At 39.1% G+C, this 12,776-nt stretch overlaps 1 protein-coding gene across 1 annotated transcript in view; it reads right to left on the bottom strand.

The window, feature by feature from the left end:
* The window catches only part of PHLPP1 (PH domain and leucine rich repeat protein phosphatase 1), a 176,072-nt gene that overhangs the window by 30,303 nt on the left and 132,993 nt on the right, over positions 1 to 12,776 (bottom strand). Inside the window, exons 7-9 of the mRNA XM_087819143.1 lie at positions 7,914 to 8,116; positions 6,120 to 6,180; positions 3,516 to 3,611 (exon numbers count right to left, since the gene is read on the bottom strand). Coding sequence (XP_087675269.1) covers positions 3,516 to 3,611; positions 6,120 to 6,180; positions 7,914 to 8,116 — 360 coding nt within the window. The remainder of the gene's footprint in view (positions 1 to 3,515; positions 3,612 to 6,119; positions 6,181 to 7,913; positions 8,117 to 12,776) is intronic.

Genomic DNA, 12,776 nt, shown 5'->3' with positions numbered 1-12,776 from the left:
GTTTCCTCTTTGGTTGAATCTAGACCGAAGTAGACACTCCCTCCTAAAGAGAACAGAATGCACTTAATCCACCGTTTTCTGATGAGCCATAAAGAGCTCTTTGGAAGTTTGGCTGTGTGTGTTTCTTCTGTGAGTTATCAAAACTGCAATAAATGATGACTATTGATAATCTAATGGAAGTCCGCTCTATGACAACAGTTGCAGGGAGTAAAACAAACCCTGGGTTTCAATACAGAAATCTGGGGGCTGTGGGAAAGTGAGATCACAATGTGCATCAGGATCCCACTTTAAATATCAAAACCAGATTCTTTGCTCACAAAGATGCTAGAGCCTGTTTCAATGCTGTGACAACACAGATCAACATTAATGACGTCTAACATGCCTGACTTGGCAGGTTTAGATATCAATGTGACAAGACAGGTTATCCAGGACTGTCATTCAGTCACTGGTAACACAGGGTCTCTGTCATGGTCACTCAACCCAATGATTCAGGATCTGTTTCACCAATTTTACTGCCTTGCGGTAGAATTTAGAGCTAGTTTATTTATTATTTACACACACGCTTTACCCTTAAACAGATGGAAAACTGAAAGACAGGTGACAAAATCTTTATTCCAATTCTTCCAAATAAAAATGCAGATTTGATAATTATAGGATGAGTATTAAATGCTAATTATTGGATTTAGTTCAATTCTTTTGGATACTACGCAGTAAAATACTTTCTTTTTAGTACATTTCTACTTCTAAATATTAATTTGTTTTGTCAAACCCTTCACACACACCATTTAGAAAAACAAAGCTTGCCCGGCCGAGTGTGGCTCAGTGGTTGAGCGTTGACCTAGGATCCAGATGACAGGGGTTCAATTCCCGGTCAGGGCACATGTCCGGGTTGCGGGCTCGATCCCCAGCAGGGGGTGCGCAGGAGGCAGCCGATCAATGACTCCCTCATCATTGATGCTTCTCTCTCTCTCTCTCTCCCTCTCCTTTCCTCTCTCTGAAATCAATAAAGATATAGTTTAAAAAAAAGAAAAAAAGAAAAACAAAGCTTGAATTGTACATCAACTTCTAATGAATCACTGTCTTGTCTGAAATGTTAGATCAATGATAGGGCTAATACAAAGTTTGCAGCTAAACACCACCATAAATGAGAAAACAATACATACTGTGTTTGTCCTATGGTTAAAAACAGAAACACACAAAAACAAACACTGTTCAAATTCCCTGACAATAGAGCATTTGGGATTTGCTTTGAATAAGCACTTGTTTAGATCCCCTCAAAGGCTTGTACTAATAACATAGAGCAAATCGAAGACTAACTTTTGGGGAAAATTTGGTAAATTATCAGTTATCCTGCATTTATTTAATTGTTGGTTTATGTATATATCTTTGTTGTAGCCTACACTGAAACAAAGGCCTTAGACTCCAATGCCTTATATCTACTGAATTGGGGAGTTGGAGGGGGGAACAGAGAAAACAGAAAAGAAGATTAGAAAAGATTTTTTCAACAAATTATTTTTTTTCCTATCTAGTAGTAGCCTGTTTTCATTTTTGCTGTTTGTCTCCTAAAAGCACCTCCCCCAATGCTGTCCCTGGGGCACATCACCAAATCTTCTGCTGATAATGGTGATGAGCTTCATCGAGTCACCTAAACGCTCAGTCAGCATAAAACTGGAAGGCAGAAAGCATTTTCAAGTGGATTGAATTTATGGGTATAATGTATGGCTGAGAAAGTAAAATAAAACAAGCTTTCCAGGGACTGAAAATGTGAACCCAGATTTTCTTTAAGAGAACTAGATTCTAACACACTGTTATCCAACAGAAATATAATGCAAGCCACATATGTAATTTAAAATTAGAAGTGAGAATAGGTAAATTAATTCTCATAGTACTTTTTATTTGACCCAATATGCCTAAAATATTATTTTAACATATAATTGGTATACAACATTATTGAGATTTTTTTTTTAAAAAATACATCTTTATTGATTTCAGAGAGAGGAAAGGAGAGGGAGAGAGACAGAAACATCAATGATGAGAGGGTCACTGATCGAGCCCGCAACCCGGGCATGTGCCCTGACCGGGAATCGAACCCTGATCACCTGGATCCCAGGTTGACACTCAACTGCTGAGCCACGCCCGGCTGGGCTATTGAGATATTTTGCATCCAGCGTATATTTTCTACTTCAACACTTCTCAATTAGGACCAATCACATTTCAATTGCTCAACAAACCCTGGGCTAATGGCTATGATATTAAACAGCTGAACACATTTATTAGGCTTACCAAGCATGTTTATTTCACAATCTTTGTTCTTTACAAGAGAATACAGGAATACTGATGACATACCTTTAAAGATCATGTACCTAAAGTAAAACTTAACTCCAAAATAATGACATATTTCTAGAGTATTTTCATTGATATTTTTGGCTATACAATAACTGACTTCCTTTGTTCAGTGACTGGCTGAGAATAGTGCAAATAGTTAGACTTGAGTTGTGGCAGCCACTAGTCACAAATGGCTATTTAAATAAATTAAAATGAAATAAAATTTAAAACTCAGTTCCACAGTCACAGTAGCCACATTTCAAGTGCTCAATAGTCACATGTGGCTAGCGGACAGCACAGGTAGAGACCATTGCAACCATCACAGAAAGTCCAGCACGAGGACAGAGTGCTCTTCGGTTATTAACTGCGAGGCTAGTCACTAACAGTTCAAAGGTACTTTGAGTCACAATTAGTTAACTGGAAGATGTCTGTGTCTATGGGTATTAGACATCGCCACATGGCTATTTTAGAAATCTTGATATTAAAGTGAAAATTCTGAGATAAATAAAAAAGAATGTTCTTTGCTCTTTCTAGGTTTAATGATCTAATAATCTTTTCTCCCCCAAAGTTATGTTCGAGGAAAACCAAACATTGTCTGTGGGTAAGGCAGACATGTCAAGTAAATGGACTGAAGGGGAGGATTCTGAAAGAGTGGAGATGACAGAGTCACTAATCATACTGTTGGCTGCGTCTCTCAACATCTCTTTCGGCTTAATTTAAAACCCCCCACCAGGAACCACCCACTGCATGACTTTGTGAAAAGTCTGGCGGAGAGTCAAAGCCTCAGTTTGCTCTTCATGAGGGAAGTTTATAACTTGAAGACACTACATGAGGTAAAGACACTAAATATTAAGTTTAAAAAATAAGGTTTAAAAAAACTCTTTTACGGGGAGGTGAAAGAGGGTATAGGGGGGATAAATGGTGATGGAGGAGACTTCACTCGGGGAGGTGAACACACAATACAGTGCACAGATGATGTGTTTGGAATTGTGCACCTGAAACCTGTATAATTTTGTTAACCGGTATCACCCCAATACATTTTATAAAAAGGGAAAAAAAATACACACACACACACACACACACACACACACACTCTTTTAGGGGTTCCTAATAACAGCTGAACACTGAATCAGCAATTTTTACAGTTGCTTATCTGAGTCGAGATCCCTAACTCGATCTGTCACACTCACCGTGCAGGAAGTTCACATATTTGATTATGGCCAATATCTAAAACTTCCAGCTTTCGGCTTTCACATACCCACTCAGGCACATTTTCCAAGCGGTTCCTAAATACAAGAATACACAAGTTTTTCTTTGATCGGAATGTGGCCTAAAATATAGTTTGAAATTCAAAATAATTACATAGAATAAATAAAACATCAAATGAAATACCAAAGTACAGAGAGTATAAATGAAAAGGATATGTGTATTCAACTTAATCTAGAAGCAATATTGTGATAAGGAATGAGAAATAAAGAAAAAAGTAGGAAAGGACATAGTTACATCATCACTAAAGTCTGTTTTTTTAAAAGTCTGGCTCCCAGATTTGCTATCCTAAAGTCTATAAATTCACACAAGCTTAGGAAGAGCAGGTCTTAGATTGGAAACATACACTGCCAGTTAAGTCAAACAGTCAAATGACATAATACGGTTTTATTTTCCAATTTACATTTTTACCCTTAACATTGAAATAATTCTCAATGCCAATGGGCATCACGAAAGCATAGCAAGAGAAATGAGAGAAATGGAAAAAATGGCAGCAGGGCAAGTACACGGGCCCTTAACACTCAGAATTAATTATCTGAAAACATTTACTTAGGCATTAGGTGGTAATTATAATTACCAGAAACAAGTGAACTAAACTAATCGTGACTTTAATTATTAAAATGAATTGACCGGTTCTTACACAAATCTACTATATTTGAATGTCTCCCTAATCACAGGCGGTTAGCCTTTTACATTTGTTTTTTTTAATATGTAAAATGACGAGGCACAAAGAATCTAAAATAGTATGTATGTTATGACTATAATTCTTTAAAAAAGAACCACAATTCTATAAAAATATAATGGTTGGGACAAGGATTATATCAGAGCAAAAGTGAAAATAGCTATGATATTAGGATGGTGGCATTATGTGTGGTTTAAAAGTCATGTTCTTTATTTTTGCTATTATATCAACTTTTCAATTAAAATACAAAAAACAATGCACTATTTTCTGCTTAGTGTCTATATAGGCACATACAGTTCTGGCCTTGGAGCCCTAAAGACTGATACACTTAATGATTTTATTTTATAGTAATTAACTCCTAACACCTCTCAGTAAGATAAGAGAGTAGAAGTACTTCTCAGTATAAGTAACCTCAATATAGCAATAAAACTCCTGCAAGTGTGGAACTCTGAACTTGAGGAACTCTAAAGACCTAGTAAACACCAGGACGGATGATGGCTCAGTTCCTTTAGATAACATAAATACTCACATAAAAGGAGGGGGGTGAAATACTCAGAGCTGTCTGGGGGGAATCAGAGATTTTTCTAACACCAAGTCCTATGGTTTGGGAGGTGAATGAGGCACAGCAAGTTATACTGAAGACTCTGGACATGAGAGTTACAAAAGAAGGCAAGCAGCATTTAAGTGGCAGAATTCAGGAACAAGCGTGATATACGAGTTTCCAATTCTGTCTCACTGAGGGGTTTCAATGGGAACCATTTGCCAATTACATACTATAAATAAATGGAAAGCAGATTCACTCTGTGTGCCAATGCTCTAAAATAAATCTTTTCAAGATATTTATATACACTCATGTATGCAACCCCCACTCCAGTACTGGCCTTATTTAAAAGATGAAGATAACAACCAAGGCTGATAGGAAATAAAATAATCAGGTAGTACTGGACTTCAAGTACCTAAACTGTCTGACATAAATTTACTAAGAAATGCATGAAGCACTACTACTCATAAGGGATTTTATAATTATAAATTTCTAAGAAAACTGTAATTACAATAATTCTCACAGTAGCTAAATTCTGACAAATGCTTACATGACTATGATTGAGAATACTATTAACATATCCAGTTTACACACTGAGACGAGGTAGCGACAAGCTGAGAGGAATACATCCTCCCAAGTACTGTGGCTGTTCAGAAAATTTAGGGGTATTTCATTTGGAATTACGTTAAAAGTGAGTTTTCAATTTTAGTGTGTTAAGATTACTAAAGTTTAATTTGTATAAATACATGCTTTACGTCTTCGGGAAAAAGTCTACTATAATATTTTTGGGAACTGGAATAAATAAGACACACTACAGCAGTGCATTTGTATGAAAGGTGAGATGGGCCACCTATTCGAAGGGTTCTTAGCAAGGAGTTAAGTGTACGAAATAATACAGAGAAAGGGGGAAAAAGTCAAAGAAATATAGCACAATGTTTTTGTCATGAAATCAACATCATTTGGGAGAAAGATATGAAAATATGGTTAATATAATTAAAAAACTACTGGATGGTCCAGCCACATGACCTGAACTCACTAATCTTCCAAACCCAAGCCTGGTGTTCAAATTGGTGTCCACAGCAACACAACACCTTAATTCTTCTGGTTTGAACTACAGTATACAAATGTAGTGTTTTAATGGACAGATATTTATGTACATTTTCAGAGGGTAAGTAAAAACTACTGAATTTAATTTGTATTATTTACCTTCAAAATGTATATAAAGTTCTTATGCATATGCTCAGACAGAATTCTCTAAGTAATTTTCACGCAGATTGTAGAGCACTCTAGGACTTGGCTCCTTACCTGGAAACGTCCATGTAGGTCAGATAATTCGGAACTGGGTAAACATCAAGTTGAACAAGCTCTAGGAGGCGGAAAGAAACACAAAAGCGTTACCATTCAAGTGACACAGAGCCTCTTTGTGTGTAGAATATCATTACTGTGCTGTATTCTCTGTTGTTTGTTTAACTAGGAAGTACAATACGTCCATCTGTTCTACTTTGAAAGTACAGGAAAGGACAGAGAACTTCTAATTTAATCACAAGATCTTACTCAAGGTTTAAAATAAATCACTCGTTCTACTTTCTACCTCTTTCCATCCACTTACTGTGGCTCTCCTCTTGTTAGGCATACTAAATTTTATTGGAAGATGAAATGTATGAATGCTGACTTTTTTTTTAACATTCAGCGTTCCTTCCATGAACCAAATGCATCCTGGCTTTTGCCTTTTTCTCTCTCCTGAAACAGCACTCCTGAGGGTCACAAATGACTTCCACTACTCGAGCTGAGAACCCTTCCTCAAAATTGTATGAAACATGACACTACTGTCCACCTAAGGCTTTTTTATTTTTTTTTGCGACCCAGTAGTTTCTCATCACAGGGTCAGCTCTTTCCTGGTAGTTCACTCTGGCACCAGCTACCTGGGAGGGTTTATAAGTCTACTTTGCCATCTTCTCTTTCCCAGTTACCTTACTTGCATGGTTTCAGGCACCACCTCTGAGTCTCAAATCAACATCTATAGTCCTGACTACAAATTCCTATCAGCTTCCGTGAAGATCATTACTAAACCTGGATTAGCAGAGGGGAGGGTGACTCCACTCTTTTCCCACAGGTGTACTCTGCACACTACTTTCCTATTAACAGTCTTATAGTGTCACTTCCATCACATGCCTCTTCACCAGGACTCCAAGCCATGCATCCCATAATTACTTCTTACCACTCCCCAGCAGGCACCTAAGAGTTCAGAATCCCTGGTCTTCTCCCATCTCCCAAGCACACCCCATTCACATTCTTTCTTCTTCAACACCCACTTTGAACCTACAGCTATCCAAATCCTGTAACCGTTCCGTGACCTAGAGCTGTTTAAGGTTTGGTTTATTTCCCCAGTGTGATGACAGCAAACACATTTTTAAAAATCCCTTATCCTTTAGAACTCATACACTACACTACGCACAAAACAAGTGCTTGTTAAACATCTGTTTAACTAGTAGTAGTAAATACTTGTTTTCATTCATGCTGGCAGGAACTAAAGTCTTCACGTTAACAAACATATACCCAGATGACCTTTTCTTGATCAGAATGGCCATCATTGCCAAATTCCAAGAAAGATAGCTTACTAAATGAGCAAGACTCTTGCTTTGTGGTGTCCCTGTGGGTATATAATTTAGATTCCTCTTGAGGTGAGTTCCTTAGTCAGTGGAGCACGAAATCTGAGCCCCTGAATGGAATCCACAATGGATCCCTTCGCTTTCATTCTCCGGGATTAAACCAAAGTTCCAGATTTACTGTTATTAACAAGGTCGCCCAAGAAACAGTCACCCTCCCCCCACTCCCTTTCAAGCAGAATTGCCAAATCAAAAGTGGGAGTAACATCCAAATATCATAATAAGGGGATAACAAGTTAGAAACTATAAAATCTTCCTTTTTGATTCCTTTAAGTACCAAACTAGAGTTCTTCTTTTATGAGTTCTATCTTAGCAAAATTTGACACTTATTTTACTAAACGAGGAAAGAAATATCAAAGCAAGGCCGAGATGATGGCACTGAGTGAATTCTTGGAACCAACTGAGCAACTTTGATGTGGTCTATGCTACATACCATTGGAAGAGGCATAGAGTGCTTTGAGGAAGTAGCCACAGATGTTCAATGTCACCAGCTGATTCCTTTCACAGTGTAAAACTTCAATGTTGTTGAAAATCATGGCATCTAGATCACCAAGCTTATTGTCGCGCAGATCAAGCTGAGTGACATGCTGGAGAAAGTCCACTTCATCTGCTATTAGCTTCCTAATTATGTTCAGTCTTGAGAAAAAGGACACAAGCAGAGAATATAATTAACTGCAGTGCTGTAAATAAATAAATAGCTACACCCTAACATGGTGAGACGAGAAGGGACTCGCGTCTCACTGTATTCCAGTCCTCCATGATTCTTTAATCTCGGCATCTGGCCTTCCTTAACGGGCCAGATTCTCTGGTTATTTTTAGCTACAACTCCACAAGGTCTTAACCTTGGCAATATATTCTGAAACACGATTTAGACCCCTAAGGCTAGAAGAGAAGCATGAGTATTGATTTTACCTTAATTCATTTCAAGAGGAGAAAAAAATCCACTTAAACATTTATTTCCAAAGACTTTAGTTGAAAGAATGCAAGAAACAAAACTCAGAGCAGCCCAATAAGCACATTATGACTGCACTGAGTTTAAGAAAGGAGAGAGGATAAGTGAGCAGGTAGACGAGTGGCCATACCGAACAGAATTAAAGGGTGAACTTGGAAAGAAAAATAATGAATGGCCCGGCCGGGCGTGGCTCAGCAGTTGAGTGAGAGTCGACCTAGGATCCAGGCGATCGGGGTTTGATTCCCGGTCAGGGCACATGCCCGGGTGGCGGGCTCGATCCCCAGTCGGGGGCGTGCAGGAGGCAGCCGATCAATGACTCTCTCATCATTGATGTACCTGTCTCTCTCTCTCCCCCTCTCCCTTCCTCACTCTCTGAAATCATTAAAGATATATATATAAAAAAAAAGAAAAAGAAAAATAATGAATGGGAATGACATATGCACCAGAGATAGGAATGCAAATATCAGAACTGAGAGCCGATTACCAAAACTATCTTCATCTTTAATATATTGCTTGAAAGAGCAGAGTGCAGAAAATACGAGAACTGGCACCTAGGATTCACTGAGAAATTATAAAATGAAGAACCACGATGGGGAGCAATGAGTCTAGGACTGAGCAGGGCGCAGGGAAAGCGGGCAGAGCCTTGGCCTGAGAACCAAACAGCTAATGAGCTGAAGTGGCTGGGGATGAGCTGCCAAGGTAAGTAAGGAGGAATGGGGACTGGAAATCGATATAACAAAGACACATTTAGCTTCGAAGGGGAGAAAAACAGATGAAAATCCCAGCTCCTAGTTTGCTAAGCTATGCCCAACATCTTTACAAACAAACAAGAGCCTCTACTTCTCACTATATAGGCGACAGAACGCTGAGACCACGCACTTGGGTTAGAAGAGCATTAATATGAAGGCTGGAGCTTAGAAAAATGTCCAACGCTCTCTGTTATGAATTTCTGACCTTTCAAAACTTAAATAAAATGGACTGAATTATTAATAGCAAGAGCATAAAGCCACTGATACAAGGATGAGTGACAGCACAGAGCAAGGATTCGTCAACCTGCAAGTACAGCATATGGCCTCTTCAAATGTCCCCGAGAGGATTTTTTCTGGCTCCTTCTCTTTTTTATTCCAGGTTGTAAGATTAAAATACTGGCCTCATCCCAGCTATCCAACTATTTCCAAATGCTCGCTAGATTCCAGAATATGTATGCAGAATAAAAAGAAGAAACGAACCTCATTTTGGAAATAAAAGACTGCAAGAATTGAAAACATGTCCCATGGTCTCCCTGTTCTACACTTTATATTACCTTCATGATGTGGCATTATCATCTTCATTTGAAATAACTACCCCCACAATTTCACTGCACTAACACTAAAATAAAGGGTTGGTTTAATGAGGAGACAAGAGAAAAACTGTAATGAAAAGGAAGATAACTTTCCCACTCTTTGGTTTAAATTGTCAAGTCTTACCAGGATTCAAACATCAAAAGTTTTCAGGTTCACACAATAATACAACTATTTAGGATGAACTTTTAAAGAGGCAAAATATGGTTAAAATTTCCTTCAAACAATCCCCTCAACACCACCATTTTACCCATTTCATAAATGTTCATTGGGCATTACTTTGCCAATAGTGAAAGGCCATGGTGATAACGATGACCATGAACTATGGCTTTGTGCTCATAAGAAATGAACAAAATGAGGTGTCTTTCAACAGCTTCTGAAATTTAGTGAAGAAAAATCACATATGCTTTCATATATAAAGTATAAGGACTATAAGTGAGTGATAAGTGCCATAAATGATGTATAAAATACAGAAAATGGTCAAAAAACATGCGATGGAAAAGGAAACATCTCATCTGAATCCCAAGGGGAGGCAGAACTGAAAAGATGTAAATGAGAGAAGAAAACCGTCCTGAGGAAGCAGCAGGACGGCCTCTGGACTGAACAGAAGGGCACGGGGTGAACATTATGCGTGAACGTCATGCGTGAACAGTGCAGGGTATGTGAGAAGACTGAGAAGATGGATGCGAAGATGGGCTGGTCAATCAATAGTCATCAAGTACTGCATCTCCTAAGAGCTAACACTGGGGGATCAAGGATCAGCAAGAGCAGTGCTTCCCAGGTTACCTATGGTGAAGGACCTATTTTCTAAACTTTGGATGTCACAGACTGATGTGTAGTCACACTGCACACGACCAGCACACAACTCACAACGGTGAGTGGCTCACTTCACCAACACCAAACGGGTCTATTCCCCGTGCAATGAGATGAGTCTTCTTTTATGAGCCTACTTGGATATTGTGGCAATAAGAGACGTGGGTAACACCCAAATAATCACTGTATGTTTCTAAAGTATTAAGTCTCAATTTCTTTACATATCTTGTGGAAAAGTAGCAAATAGTTGGCTCGCCAGCACAGGTCAGAGGAGCATACTTTGAGCAGCTCTGAGCTACAGCCTCAACCTCAAGGGACTCACAACCTGGTGGGTGGAAACCAGATATAAGAGCTTGAATACCTTGAACTGGAGAACTGAAGGCTCTGAGCAAGACTGTGCTTGCTCAGCGAGGAGACAACAGTAGCCGTGAGAAGGAAAAGGAAGGGACCAGGGAGAAACTAGAGTGAAAGAAGAACTGATAGAATCTGGGGGTAAACTAGAAACAGAGTCAAAGTTTGTGTCTGGATAACCAATGACGTGGTGTTGCTATCAGCAAACAGGAATCCAGGAGGAAGAGCTGGTTGAATAAAGAAAGAAACTGAACTCTGTTTCACATGTATTTGATTAAGTGTATCAGCAGGGGAAACCAAGGTGAAATTATCTAGTTGGCAGCTGAAGTGGAATTAGTTCCAAAAAGAGAAATAAGGGTTAGAGAAAGACTGGGGAATGATTAACAAGGAGATGAAAGGCGAATGATGAAGCCCAAGAGTACAGGGAACTGGCAAGGCAGAACACAGAAAGAGAAGTGACCAAGGGGAGAGGCGTGGGTAACATCTACATTTTGAACAGAGAAGAGACGGGGGAATTATTAATGATGTCACAGAAGAAATGATATCACTCAACAGCAATACGAGAAAAAGAGTAAGATTAAAAGAAAAGTGATCACTTTTAATCTGATGTAACATTTCCATCTGAAGGAATAAAAAAATGAATCAATAAAATTAGCCCTTTGCTTGCAGAAACTAAGTGAATCTCCTCTTAAATCATTCCACTACTTTCGATTTAAAATATTAAGGCAGAATTATAAACAAATCTGAACAGATTTTGACCGGTGGCCTTGCAGGAAGCAGTTATCTATTCACAATCATTCAACATTTACAATGTCCAAAGTCTTTTCTGAATATGAAGGGTTTTTCAATCTAGGTGATTCAGGGGCAAATAATGTTAACAATTTAGAAAGAAAGTTAACAAGACAAAGCGTTCATTTCCCTCACTTGTCATGTTCCAAAAAGTTCTCAAAGCCAGATAAATTATGACCACTTGCATCTTCCGAATCAAGAATTCTAGGTCCCCAAAACTGCTATCACTTTCCCAGGCGCGACAGGCTTGACTATTCCTTTAGTCTGAGGATGGGTTAAGCCAAGCAACTCGCTGTGAGGCCCGAATGAATGGGTTTCCTAGGCCAGATGCCATGAACACAGAGGAACAGGGAACGAGATGATGCGACTTTATACTGATGGAACGCGACAGGTCTGAGGGAGGGTCTGGGCTATCTAGAGAGGGAGAGGTGGTAGTAAAGCAGGGAAAGAACCACCTTTGACACACGGAAAGGTGTAAAGATGCCAAGAATGACAGCAGAGCAGGTTCCATGAGTAGAGAAACATCCTCAATCAGGTAATAACAGTAATGTAATCACACTTGCTCAAAGTGAGGTTTGTCCCTCAATTCCTTCTAAAACTCTACGAATTAGGTTCTATTAACTATAATTTAGAGACGAGAACAGTTGCACAGAGACATCAAATCTCTCACCAAAGAATGAACATGGCTAACACATGGTCATCAACTCCTACCTGGTACAGGAGTTAGTTTGGTTGAAAAAGTATCGAATTGGGCAAGTCAGTAGGAAAGCCTAAGCCCCATGTGTTGTTTTTTGCAGTAATTCAATCCCATAACAGGCTTGTTTTTCCTTAAAATAGAGAAACTGAGAACAGCTTCCTCCTTGTGGACTGGTTCTTTCTGCATGAGAAACGACACTGAACTTTACGCACTACGGGATGATTATGGAGCATCTCTGATGCAGCAAGGGTTGGGCTAGTGGTTTCCAGCTGAGTTTAGTGAGATCAGGATTCAAACTGCAGGTTCCCTGCTCTTGTAAGGGGTGAGAGTGGCAGATCTAGCTAAACTTGGGCC

Source organism: Miniopterus natalensis, chromosome 7, assembly GCF_054644295.1.
Source record: "Miniopterus natalensis isolate mMinNat1 chromosome 7, mMinNat1.hap1, whole genome shotgun sequence".
NCBI classification, from domain to species: domain Eukaryota; kingdom Metazoa; phylum Chordata; class Mammalia; order Chiroptera; family Miniopteridae; genus Miniopterus; species Miniopterus natalensis.
This window is presented reverse-complemented; position numbering and strand designations above follow the sequence as displayed.